Source organism: Parasteatoda tepidariorum, chromosome 9 (genome assembly GCF_982258835.1).
Source record: "Parasteatoda tepidariorum strain Cologne lab strain chromosome 9, Ptep-v5.0, whole genome shotgun sequence".
Lineage (NCBI taxonomy): Eukaryota > Metazoa > Arthropoda > Arachnida > Araneae > Theridiidae > Parasteatoda > Parasteatoda tepidariorum.
In genome coordinates this window covers 97,965,930-97,980,904 of record NC_141763.1, presented here as the reverse complement: position 1 = coordinate 97,980,904, position 14,975 = coordinate 97,965,930, and the positions used below count along the sequence as shown (strand labels likewise).

At 27.8% G+C, this 14,975-nt stretch overlaps 1 protein-coding gene across 1 annotated transcript in view; it reads right to left on the bottom strand.

Moving 5' to 3' along the window:
• The window catches only part of LOC107439618 (uncharacterized), a 315,949-nt gene extending 309,565 nt beyond the window's left edge, over positions 1–6,384 (bottom strand). Inside the window, exon 1 of the mRNA XM_043046423.3 lies at positions 5,995–6,384. Within this exon, the coding sequence (XP_042902357.1) occupies positions 5,995–6,323 (329 nt within the window). The 5' untranslated portion in view covers positions 6,324–6,384. The remainder of the gene's footprint in view (positions 1–5,994) is intronic.
• Between the last annotated feature and the right edge of the window lie 8,591 nt (positions 6,385–14,975).

The window sequence follows — 14,975 nt, the reverse complement described above, 5'->3', positions numbered from 1 at the left end:
TGAAACGTTCTGACATCAAACATTACAATAAAACCTCAACAGCATTTAAAAAAACAAAAAAAGAACAATTAGAATATTAGACATAACATACTTGAGATAAAAGCTAAGAGGGATTAAAGCAATAAAAAAAAAGAAACAAATAAACAGAGTAAAAATAAAAATGAGAAAAAGAATAATGTCCTTGAATTCTCACAATGCACATACAGACACACACAGCACTGATATTAAATCGAATTATGGCGCCGATTTTGGAGAGTCGCCAAGATAGCAGAAAAAGAAGAATCATAAAATGAGGAACTGAGATTCAAGAAATCATCATTTCATTGTTTTTTTACTTCGTATTAGTTAATTCTTGAGGCAACTAATAATCTAAATATTAACATGGGTACCCAACAACCTGTTGACAGAAGGGTGATAAAGGTTAAAATCTCAGAATAATTTATCGTGTGAGATGAAATATATACACCAGGAAGTAGTATCTCCTCATAACTTAATTCTAGCGGTGAGTTATTAAAAAGGTGTAAATAACATAAGAGTCGGAATGATGTAAGAAAAAATCGTTTAAAAAAGTATTTGAAATTTCAACTACTTCAGGATATTTTTCTTTGATGATAAAACTCAGCATCTTTCAATTCAATGCAAAATAATGCAATTATAAAAAAAGAAATCTATAAATACAAGCACATAATAAAGCGTGGTTTCAGAATTTTGCACTAATTTCCAATTTCAGTTTTGTTAATGTCTTTTAATAAAGCACAATGAATCAAAACTTTTTCTTTTAAAAAACAAAGCATTCTACAGCAAGATTTTATTCGTTATGCAAGTTATGAAAACAAATTTAAATGAATAATACCAAGTGAAGAAAAAACTTGACTAGACTAACGATTCTGTAAATCGTTTTCTCTCGCTCATATTTTCGTTTAGCCAAAAATGTGGCATTTTTAGGGCAAGGAATTATTTATTCCATAAAAACACTTTATAAATCGTACAAAATTTGTGTGCTTATTGAAAGCTCACTTTCACACATTTCTTACAAAAAAAAACAACAAACTCAAAACCTTGCAATGTCGATTTTGTTTAGAAATGGAAAGTGAATTTTTTCGTAAAAATCACAATGTAAGTTCATTGTAAACAAAATATTTTCTATTTGATGCAAAATTGTTCTTGTCTTACTATTAAAAATAAAATTATCATTGTTAACCAATTCTTTTCTATTTAATGCATAATTGTTCTTGTCTTACTATTAAAAATAAAATTATCATTGTTAACCAATTCTTTTCTATTTAATACATAATAGTTCTTATCTAACTTTGAAAAATAAAATTATCATTGTAAACCAATCCTTTTCTATTTGATGCATAACTGTTCTTGTCTTACTATTAAAAATAAAATTATCATTGTAAACAAATTCTTTTCTATTTAAGACATAATTGTTCTTATCTAACTTTTAAAATAAAATTATCATTGTAAACCAATCCTTTTCTATTTAATGCATAATTGTTCTTGTCTTACTATTAAAAATAAAATTATCATTGTAAACAAATTCTTTTCTATTTGATGTAAAATTGTTCTTGTCTTACTTTTAAAAATAAAATTATCATTGTAAATCAATCCTTTTCTACTTAATGCATAATTGTTCTTGTCTTACTATTAAAAATAAAATTGTCATTGTTAACAAATTATTTTCTTTTTTATACATAATAGTTCTTATCTAACTTTGAAAAATAAAATTATCATTGTAAACCAATCCTTTTCTATTTAATGCATAATTGTTCTTGTCTCACTTTTAAAAATAAAATTATCAGTGCTATATTTAGACTTATAGTAAACTATCATTACATATATATTTAATGGTAGTTATTCTAATGCTTCATGATTCTTCATTTTAGAATAATATTTTAGAATATATTTTTATACTTTTTAGAACATATTTAGTTCTGAACTTGTTATCTCGAAAATTCGCTATCTCGAAATGTTTTCAGCGTTCCTTCAACTTAGAGATAAAGAGAGTATACTGTGTATATTATTTTGAGAATGTGCTATTGATGTGCAAAGTATTAACTTAGAATTTGGAAATTTCAGAGCATTAAAGAAAAATTCTATAACTTAAAACGATTACATTTTACAGAATACTTTTAACTGGACTTATTTTCGCCATTATACATGGTGCGAAAGTTCTGAGAGTTAATTTTTTATCATGGTATTTATAGATAAATATAATTTTCCTATCAAGAATGATTTGCAAATACTATAACAGATAAAAATTCTAAATGTCATTTTTCTCTTCGTTTCACTTCACTTAACGACTCACGCTGATGTTTTTTATAGGATTATTTATTATTCAGACATAACGATAGAGAATTCCTAACAACGTATTTCATGTATTGAAGCAAGCAAGTTAAAATCACAGTTAAGGATTCCATTGAAAGAAAATGAATGGAGAGAGAGTTGAGGAATAGGATACGGTCAAGTATTGCACGCAAAAATGGATTTAAAATTATTTAAAGACAAAAGACTGTCGCCATCTTTGATCGTGAGTAAGAACGTGATTGGTCAATTGAAAGAAGGTGGGTAATTTTAGTAAAGGACAATGCACGGCGAATTATTTCCTTTTTCTCATCGTATACTTGCCTTTGATATTTTCGATTTGTGTCAAGCCGTAATATTTATATATATATTATGTAATTTGGGTATTGTTTCCGGTTTTTTATTCAAAAATAACTATGAAAAAAATGAGGAACTCAAATGTCATCAAATCATATTGCACACATGAGAAATACTAAAAATTTTAAATGAACTTATGTTTATGAAAAGATTCCGCGGTAAATTTAAGGGATACTTTTTAAATAGTTTAAAAATACAAAAAGCGCATTTAGAGCTATACAAAATCCTAAAAATAAATACTTTAATTATTACAAAACATTATAGTACAAGCACCATTCATTAAAGTATTCATTATAAATATTACTAATAACGTTAAATAAAAGTTACATAGCTGTGGTTGCTTTGAGGATAAACACTCGCCTTCCAATGAGGTGCTCTGGGTTCGAATTCCAACGATGCACTTAAAGTAACACTGTTTTAATACTAATTATTTTAGTTTTATTTTACTTAAAAAAAACATCATTTATTTTTTATTTTTACAGTTTTCAATAATTTTTTGTAGAAAAGATAAAGTGGCAAAATGATTATTCACGTGAACGTTCCATATAGAACATCTGTTTTAGCCTCTTCAACGGATTTGTTATCAATAATATTGTTTATTTTGTATATTGTTCAACAATTAATGCATTTTTTTTTATCTGAAAGCGAAGATATTGTTATTATCAAATACGTGATTCTTATGTAACTGCACTTTATAAATCTATTTACATTTCTCTTTCAATTTTGTTCTAAGAACAAAGCGAACCAAAATTGATAAAAAAGAAAACTGACGCGACAATTTTTTCACATATTTCGTTACGTTTACAAAAAAAAAATCGCCTAAATGAAAAATTTTTGTAATCACAACAAAAATTTAAAAAGTTTTTTTTTATCACTTTAGATAAAATAGTAAATATTATTTACTTTGGACGTTACAGTTGGAAAAAAAAAATTGGTAAATGAAGATATGCAAAGAAAGCCAAAGATAAGAATTTCAGAAAAGATTAAAATTTCTTTTTTAAGCATTGGTATTTTTTCCCCCAAATAAGTACGTTTGGTAAACGTAAATCAATAAAAACGAAAATAAATTAAGAATTATTCAATTTACTCTCTACAAATTTATTTATGAGTTGGGACATCATTGAAGGACAATATATATTTTTGTTCACAGCTCCAATTTTTCAATAGCAGCTGATTTATTTTTGTATATTTGAATATTTACTTCTTAAAAAAATATTTTAGGTTGCTGTTTTATGTAGAACAATTGTAAAGAAAAAACTTATAACAAATTCCATTCATTCAAGGGAGAATTGAAAAACCCCTACTAGCCCATATAATTGCTATACTTATTCAGAGGAAATTTCAGCAATCATTACAATTTAAATACAATTAACATTCAGTTAGGTTAAAATTATTACTGATTTCGCTTTCCATAATATTTTTAAAAATTTTTTTTTACAGTTAATAAGTTTCATTTTGCAAAAAGGAATAAGAAAAAAGAACATTAACAATTCCCCAAATAGGCAATGATAAAAGCAATGTTAATAAAAAAAAAAAAAAAAATATTTTAATGAATTTTTGAATCACAACCGATAAATTAGAAATTTTCGTCAGTAAATTTAAAGTCAATTTAATAACAAAAAAACAAAAAACGGTACGGCGTGACTTTAACTTTTTTACAACAATGAATTCAGGCTCAACAATGAAATTTTAAAATCAGTGACAAAATTGTATAAATTTAATTTCGCTACAACTCTTTTATAATTAAAATTAACTTAAATCATAATATTATAATAAATAGATGATAGTACATTTATATCTGTTTTTATTGTTTAGAAAATAATTTTAAGTTCTTTATAATATATTCAATGACAGATGCTTAAAAATAAAATAATTCTCACCCTGTCTTTCTAATCATTTCTATTTTGTTAATAACTGTGCTACATATTGTAAATATTGGTTAACAATATTTTGACAAAAAGAGTATAGGTAAAATATTTACATGATATTGTTAAAATTTAAATGTAAAATCAAGTACATATTTAGCCATTACTATTTTTTTTCTTCTTTGAAATCTAAAAGTAAAGATTTATTGAAAAAATTTAAATGACATCAAAGTAATAAAACGTATGAAAATACATTATAAAAAATATTTCAAAATCGTTAGCGTATATACGATTGCGAGGAATTTCTTTTGTTTTTTAAAATGATTTTTATCAAAACCACGTGATAATCGAACATATAATCTAATATTAATCTAATCTAATATTACAAGATAACCTAAATATTACAAGATCAAATAATAGGGTCAGGACTAATTTCGGAATTTATGCTAAAATCAGAAGTCAAGATCCACGATGTCCACATATTTTATCACATAAGTTTAGTAATAGTTGAAGCATGCAGTGTTAAAACAACTGATACAAAATCCGAGATCGACATTTAATTTACGATCCCGCTTTTAAATTTTATAATAGATATTTATTACTACTATGTAAATGGAATGAAAACAGCGGTAAGCATAGGACTGCATTCGTATATTTGTTCTTGCGTAGGCATGGTTTAGTCTAGTTTGTAATAATGAATTTCATCTTAACAACAAAGCATTGTCAATTTGGTATGTACTTTAAATGTAAAGCCAAAAAGTATGCTGAACATACGTTTTCCTAAAATATTCAATAAGTTGAATCACCAAACATTAAATAACAAGTACGAAATCTGTAATACATGTTCTTTAAATTTAATAAATCTTATTTTAAACTTACTACTAAGGATATATTAAAATAACGCTAATTGTAAAGGGAATGCAAAGAAAGATATAAATTTTAAAAAAAGTTGCGCTTTTAAATTTTGTTTGCTAATAAAATAATTTATGGAAGTTTCTATAAGTTGATTTCACTTACACAATGCGATAAAAAACTATAAAAAGAAGCACTATTTAATGATATCGTCGGACAATAGTGAATGTAAATAAGCTTCATTCATTTACCTAAATTATTAAAAAATAATGAAGAAATTTACCGGAAAAAATGCAATTTTAATAATAATTTTATTACGTATATAGATGGCAATTGTATGTTTTGTATGTGATATGCTTGAATACGAAATGGTGAATTTTGGGGAACATATTTTTTATTCATATGTAATAGTATTTTGACACATAAAAGCATCACAATGGTAGTAAGCGAAATTTGGTGAGCATGGACGCTTCATCGGTAGAAAGGATAGAAAAATGCTGCGAAACCGCACACGCGGGAGTCGCGGCGCGTGCGGTGGGAAAACAAAGGTCAAGAATTCGGCTCTCAAAAGAAAAGTGAAATTAAACCGAATGACCACAAGGATTTCGCTCACCTTTCTGTACTTCCAGCTCGTTCTATCCTTAATGTCCTCCTCAATTCGGGGTCAGTTTCGGAACACAAGGTCAGCGGGGCAGTTGAACTCTGCAGACGATTCACGTTCACTTTGTTCTTATTATTAATCCACGGACTGGCAGCAAGACAGGACGCTAGTAGTTCTTCGCGTTTATCCTCGCCATCGGTCACATTTTGATCGAAAACGAAAGTATGATCACAAACAGAACCATTTAACACCTCACTAATAGCATTTATTTTATTTTTAGCCGAATTTGTATCCAGTTCTTCGGCACATTCTCTCAACTCCACAGACCCGCTGGCCGCCATCTTTAAACGTACTCTCTTAGCCTCTCTCTGTTATTCATTCTTTCGCTCCATGGAAGAGATGGGCGATAAATTTGGCGACTCTTTCGCCCGTATCTTTTCGCCAAACTTTTATTTTTTCTTTATCGCTCACATGTCGTCAAGTCTAGCTTTTCCTACGAGGAAAGAAAAAGAACAAAATCTGACTCTTCAAAGTCTTTTTTTTATTTTTTAAACTAAACCGCAAGGTGAGAGTTTGGTTAATGTTTTCGCTTCTCTTTATGTTCTTTTTTACTCTTTCACTTTCGATAAATTAACGAAAGCATCGACCTTTTATTTATTTTATTTTTACTATCGACTTGTAACCTCTTTCATAAATCTTAACACTTTTTATTTTAAACTTTATTTCTTGATGTCATCGGATCTCGTTCAAACTAGAGACCTAATTTTTCATTCATAAAAGAAATGGAAGAAAGTGTAAAACAATATCAGTGGAATAAAATCATTGGTATGATATTTCTCCATAACGATATCGATTGATTCCAATCGAAAATTTCAGTTTAAAGAAAATTTCGTTTTACGGAGGATGTAAATTTTGGCTGTATTTTGAAGATATGGTACAAACTTTTTAATTGGTACAATTACGTAAAACAAAACAAAAGTATATAGTTATGACTTTAAATTAAAAACGAGCTAATACATAATTTTAATCAATAATTTTAATTGCTTTGTTGTGTTGTTTAGTTATCGTTTTGTTGTATTAAAAATGCTTAAGAGTAAACACAATCAATAAATTTACTAACTAACATGTACTAGTGGTTTTTTTTCCGTGATTGTTTCCGTGAAAATTCCGTGATTGCTTTTTATGGTATTAAGCTCATACATTTTAAGCAAGAAATTTTAACTAACAGAAGACATAACATTTTAACTTAGAAAAGAATTTGGCACATATGAGAGCCATTTCATTGCACAAAAATTCCATCTTTCATGAATAACGAAAATCTAAAAAATAGCATCTAAAAAATTCGTTTTATGGAGACCCCACTTCGTTATATGGAGAATATTTTGAATGCTATTTGACGTTTCGATCAAAAACTTCTTTAAAGTGAAAAATTCACTACAGCGAGACTCTACTGTAAGTCAGAAACTTAATTTTTTTTTCATTACTTGCGGTGAGAAAGATAATATTTTCCATGAATATACAGAGATGTTTTTCAATTAAAATAATAAATATTTCGAGAAGCTTAATTTGAAACGATTCACGTTAATTTTAATAAAATAAAGCTTTTTTCTCCATTTAAAAATGGCTGCACTGTGAATAAGAACAACCCCAAAAACATTTGAAATCCGTATTGATTATACAATTACTTTTGATAAGAGAGCAAATTATAAAGTTGCTGTAACTGTTATCTCCATTAGAGTTATAAAAGTAAAATTTTAACTTAACAAGTCTCGGTGGTTTACTGCAAGACAGCTGCATCGTTTATTAATACCACATTATATGAATATAACGTTATAAAATACAATTCAAAAATTAATTTTTAAATTTTTTTTCGCGAATTTAATATTTTTTGGCACAGTTTCTACGAATGTCATTTTGAAGAAATAGTGCCTCGTTTGAGATTTGAATCTCAACTTATAAAAGTTTTTCAAACTCATAACTTGTTCTGGAAATGAATCGAAACTCGAACAATCAGTTGTTTAATTTTTAGAGAGTTTTTATAATTTTTCAAATAAATTTAAGGAACTTAGAAGTTTGAATCAGACAACCAATGATTCGAAATAATATAAAGGTTTACCATTTAGAAAAAAACTTTTAAACTGACATCATAATATTTAAACTTTATTTTTATAGTTAAGTGAAACATTCTCTTTTTGAAAAAACTCTTTTTGATATTGGCGTAGATTTGATGATAGAAATTAATAGAAAACCTTTGCGAAGAACGAGAATTCCATCATATACATGAAACCTTTAGTAATGCAAACTCAAAGGGAGAGATAAAAATGTTCGGAATAACAAATATATTCATTCATTAAATACTAACAACAATGAATTGAATTTAGTAAGAAATAAATTCTCCTTAATTTCAATGATTATATACAAGTTGTTAAATACTATAGTAAGCAAGAAATTCATAAAGAAATATTATAAAGACTTGGGACACTATAATGAATGATAAGCAATGTCTTGAAATTTTTCCGAAGAGTTACTTATGGTGCAAAACACCATTATTTCCATGTTTTGGCGGTAAGATATTTTTGATTCTTATTATACTAGTTTCGGAAACTTTAAAAGTATATATTTGACATCAATAAAGAGCAGTTTGATGTGAAAATTTTAACCTTTTGGAAAAAGTTAGTTTGTTGTTGTCTTGCCACAAGCATTTAATAAAAGCGCTTTTTTTTTTAAACTCATACACAATTTGGTGCTACTAAAAAATTTCTGTGATAACCATTTTCTTAAATTGACCTAATTATACGTTAATTATAAATGGAACAATTTTAATATTAATAATTAATGTGGAAAAGGATTGTAATAAGTTTTGAAAGCAATGAGTTTTCTTTATTTCGAATATATTGGGTTGGCAACGTTATTTTTATTTATTTACTAGACGAATACCCGTTCTTCGCACGGGGTGAATAAAAAAAAAAGAAAAGAATCAATAAATCAGTACTGAGAAACAACGCAATCATGCTTAAAACTGATATGCTTATACTGACACAATTAAAGATGGAAGAACCAGGTGAATGACATTTTTAGGAGAATTAATGAATTAGAGAAAATAACATAAAGTGGTTGCTTCAATATGGATATGTTTAATATAACAGAACTGTTTTTGCTTTCACTTTTATCTTAACGTAACTTATTCTTATTAGTTTTTAGCATAATTCTTATTTCAAATTAGCCAGTGGGAAATAAAATGAAGCAAAAGAATTATTAGTCCCACCTTCTAATAAAATTGGTAATAAAATAATTCTGATGCAACTTCTTTTTTCGTTCTGAAAATGTCACTTACCTGGCTCTTCTTCTAAGTTTTTCAATTAATATAGCTAAAATAATTTTAATTTCTTTTTTTTTTATTTAATACTAGCCGCCTAAGGCGGCCAGCTGTCCGCCACGCTGAAGGTTTTCACAAATAAAGTTTTTTAAAACGTAGCAGGAAATCTGAAGATTAGTGGACAATTAAAGTGTTCCTGTCCTGCAATTTTGTCTTCATATCCAGTTCTGCTGCAGATGTGTTATAGCTCTTGAGGATGTTTGAAATTATATAGCTACAACGCTTAAGAAAAAAAAAAAACTAAAATGCTAAATACATGAAAAGAACACGAAAACGAATAAATTTTTTATGGTATCCATTTCTATTTCTATATAATTTTTTATGGTATCAAATTCTATTTCTATATCTGTTACGTCAAGCACTCAGGTATTATAATTTGATCTAGTTGTGCTTGTATAATTTTGATCTAGTTGCGCTTTCTACGTTATTTTGTTAACATCGTTTGGTTTGTTATTTCTAAGTTAACTTTCAAAAAATTGGCTGGCATCAGCATTTTTATTCTTTAAGTTGCTTATTTTTTCTTTCGGAATTCGTTCCTTTTTAGCAAAATGTTTTTCAACCTAATCGAATTCTTTGCCGACTGTTCTCTGTATATATAAAGAAAATAAAGAAAATATTTTTAAAGTGTTGTGAAAAGAATTTTTAGTTGTACAAAGTACTACAATATCGCTACAAAAATTATCGTCTTCGCTTAAGAAAAAAAAAATTAGAGCGTGGAAAGAAGAAGAAAAACTTATTATAACAATTATGAACAGCGACAAATATATCAAAGCGAAGCGTTCTATTTACGTATCGAATATGTTGCCACATTTTTAATACAAAAGTTAAACTTTTCTCCACTTAAATAAATGTAAACTAATGCGAACTTTACAATTAAATTATTAATTCCTTCGTATATCATTGGTTTAAGTTGTCGAAAATTAATATTTCAATTGTAAGGTTCGCATTAGCATACATTTATAAGAGTGGGGAAAAGTATATGCATTTTTTAATAGTTTTTTGAATATGGCTCTTTGAAGACGAAAAAGCAGACGAAAAGCATAGACTTACAAAATGACTGATAACTAAATAACTAATCAAAATTTTTGAAAAAGAAAAAAAAATACTTCTTCATTATGTCAAAACACAATTATGTGCCGAGTTTCGTGCCTGGGCGAGGCTTCTGGGGCGATATATTGTGATTACAGACACACACACACACACACAGCCGCTTTTATTATTATGTATAGATTATTTGTTGTAATCTTCGGTGGCGTTACGTTATTGAAGTAAGCAAAGCTCGTTATTTGTAATTCATACCATTTCAACAAAGATAAAATGCATTTAGCATCATTTCGTGGGTTGCTATTGCTCGCTGCCAATTCGTGATAGTTAAAATTCACCTCTATTAAGTGATTTTCTCAGGTACATATCTCTTTTGAAAGACCGTAAAACAATTAATCCATTAACCTTAATTCCAAAGTATCGGTACTTAAACTACATAGTATTGGTGTAGTTTTAATAATTATCAGACGTATCAGTATAATATTTTATGCCTAAATTAGTATATTTGGTACTTATTAAATAACCCTTCACCATTTGAGTTTATACATATTTGTCAGTTGCAGCCAACTAAAGTAAAAATTTTTAAAAAAAATATTAGAACTTCATAAAGATTTTGGAACTTGACCATTTCTCTATCTGACCTTTAATTTACGTCCTCTAGTGTGTGTTCCTAGAGGACGTTCCTGAGTAGTGATGAAAAGATCTTTTAATTCATTAAAATAATTTAAAGTGTGGGACCATAACTTCAGTTCCTTTGTCGTTTAACGTGATTTTTTGTCTTAAAGTTAGTTTATGCCCTAATCGTCGAACTCAACTGAATAGCCAGATCGAGATAGCATCTTTAAAAAAAGTCTCCATTTTTAAACACGCCAAACCGATCACGATCGGTTCTGTTAGCTATGGCACTTTCAGCACGCACATCACAAATGTCACGAACAGCTTCTGCTACCTTAGAACCTCTATTAAAAATCACAAAGACGAAGGTGTCGAAAAGCCTCATTTTTCTTTTCAGCCTTGAACATTTTATTTTAGAGATCTGGAAATTAACTCGAGCAAAACATAGATTCCGGTAGAACTAAACATCCTCTTTCGAATGATCAAAAAACATGTGGACTCTTGCAGTTTAAAAAAAATTGAAGGGAATTTAGTTGCTGACGCAAAAATCAATATTGCGGTAAAATCGAAAGGAAGATTAAATTTTATATTCTTATAAACTGGGCGTCGTTGATGTGGTAAACGGTGAGTATCTGTCGCTCACAATAATTAGGAATCTCTTAAGGCTCCCCTTAATAATACAGACAAATGTCGAAAATGTTCATGAATCATCATTGATGAAAGTTAAAATAAAGATCGAGATAAATCTTTTTTAAGACGTTTAGCAAATTTGAGAAAAAATTTTTGTTACGTGTGTAAGATTAGAGCAGTGGTTCTCCATTCTTTTCAATTATGGAACGCTAAACTGATGTTTTCCTGGAGGAACCACAACTTTTTCAATAAATTTTGTCAAAAATTATCAACAGATAAACCAAAGAAAGGCTTCTTATTAGCTCGAAATTATTTAATGTGAAGAATTAAAATTTTCCGTTATTTTATTAATATTTGTCTTAAAATTAGGTAATATAACCAAAATTTAAATCCACTGATCTGGAGCGTCATATTGCCCGGTTCTGAATCTGTTTTTGGTGTATGTATAAACTTAACATGAATAAACTAAACTGATATTTTGCTGAAATGTAAATGAAAAATAACCCTGTTTGAATCGTTTAGAATGTTTCTCAGATAAATATTATTTCTTCATTTTTTGAGTTTGGTAATTTAATTGTCAATTAAATTTCGATGGGTAGTTATAATGTAAATTTAATAAAAAAATTTTCATAATTTATTTAATATATCATTAGATTTTTTTAATTTTTTTTTCGATGTTACATTACCAAAATATCCTTCAAGTAACAAAAATATTGTATAAATTATGTTCTATAGATTGCATATAAATACAAGTGCAGGCTTCAAAAATTTTAGATCTGAAGAGTTCTAACACTCGGAACCCATTGAGTTCCGCGTAATCGCTGGTTTTGAGAACTCGTGTGTTTATTTTAATTGCATCCTTCTCACTCATCGAACACTTGCTACTCCTATGAGAATATGAGAGAGGAATTCAAAGGGAAATCGAAGAGTACACACTATTTAGAATAATTCAGATTCGAATAAAATAAAGTTTCTTGTATGTTTACTAATATTATGAAACAGCGTATGAAAACCAAACAAAACTTCAACTCAAAGAAAAAAAAATTTTAAATATCAAAGAAATTAATAAGTTTTTCTTCCCTATGTTTCCTCGATATGAATTGTTAAATTAAAATGTAATGCATAAATAAATGAAGAAGAAGTAAATGTGACAAAAATTTTCATAATTTATTTAATATATCATTATATTTTTTAAAACTTTTTTTTTCGATGTTACATTACCAAAATATTTCTAAAGTAACAAAAATATTCTATAATATAATTATGTTCCGTCGATTGCATATAAATACAATTACAGGTTTAAATTTTTTTTTTATTTGAAGAGTTCTAACACTCGGAACCTATATGAGTCTCTGTTGGAACCCTTGGGTTCCGCGGAATCGCTGGTTTTGAGAACTAGTGTGATTATTTTAATTGCTTCCTTCGCTCACATCGAACACTTGCCCCTCCCATGAGAATATGAGAGAGGAATTCAAAGAGAAATCGAAGAGTACACTATTTCGAATAATTCACATTCGAATTAAATAAAGTTTCTTGTATTATTACTAATATTACGAAACAGCATATGAAAATCCAACAAAACTTCAACTCAAAGAAAAACATTTTTTAAATATCAAAGAAATTAATAAGTCTTTTTTTCCTAATTTCTTCGCTACGAACTATTAAATGAAATGTAATGCATAAATAAATCAAGAAGAATTAAATATGTGACAAAAATGTCATCATGGTTAAAGTAAAACATGAAAGTTTTTTGCCCTTTCCTTTCGATTTTCAATACAAAGTAAAGAAAAACGGGTGGAGGGATTAAAAAAAAAACTTGTCCTTATTGACCCTGAGAATTGTATGCCATCAGGCAAAACAACATCTGTCGCTCATGATATGCCCGATCTTACGCAATATAAGGAGGATTTTTTAGACTGGAAAAAAAAAGCGGAAAATGATATAAAAAATAACTAAACATGAGGGAGGATAGGGTAAAAAGACAACTGTTCCGTAACGATTTCCACAAAACCACAGCTGCAAAAAAGGGTAAAAATCTGCCTTATCCGTAAACCGCAACACAGCTTGTCTTAATGATAATTGTTTATAATATGAATCAATCTTCTCTTTTTGTAAAGTATGCTAATGAGGCGAAGTGGTTCAATAATATTGAAATTCATTGAAAACTTAAGTTATAATGTTAGCAGAGTCTTCAAACTGAATGATTATTGTTAAAATTTATATGTAACAGCAGCAATTTTTCTTAATGATACCTTCTTTTGCAAACTAAGGTTCCTAGTTGGTAATAGAACTAGCTATCGTGGACCTTAGTATTTTCACTTACTTCAATACAATATTAACATTCTAAATTAATATTGTTAGAATTTACAATAATTACAAATTGCGAAAATTGTTTTAATGATAATGGTTGATATAAATAAACCTCCTTCTTTTGTTATTGTTTGTATGTAAATGAGGCAAACAGTTCGGTAGTGCTGACAGCTATCGTGAGTCCTTGTAATTATACTGACTTTAAATTAAATTATTCTTATTAGAATTTACAATTACAACAATTGTCTTGATCATTGTTGTTAGGTATCAGTCTTCTTATGTAATGCATCTAATATTGTGAATGAAATTTCTTTTTAAATTAAAAGTTACTTTAACCTTAGTTGTAGCGTTTACATAGCGTACAAACTAAATGATTAGTATAAGATATTACATTATTAATTTATCATTACAACAATTTTCCAGATAATAATTGGTGATATAAACCAACCTTCTACTTTTGTAATGTATACTAGTGTTCCTAATGAAGCAAACAGTTCGGTAATATTAACAGCTATCGTGAGTCTTAGTAATTGCACTGAGTTTAAATTAAATTATTATTATTAGAGTTTGCAATTACAACAATTGTCTTAATAATAATTGTTATTTATCAGTCTTCTTCGTATGTATTGGAAACTAATATTGGGAATAAAAATTTTTTTAAAAATTAAAAGCCATCTATAACCTTAGTTATAGCGTTTGCATAGCGTACAAACTAAATGATTAGTGTAAGATATAACATTATTAATTTATAATTACAACAATTATCTCAATGATAATTGTTGATATAAATCATCCTTCTCGTTTTGCAATGTCTGCTAATGAAGCAAATATTTCGGTATTACAAATAGCTATCTTGAGCCTTAGTATTTACACTATTGTAAGAATTTACCATTACAACAATTGTCTTAATGATAATTGTAATGTAACAGTCTTTTTCTTATGTATTGCATGCTATTGTTGCGAATAAAGTTTGATAAAATTAAAAACCATCGTTAACCTTAGTTATAGCGTTTGCATA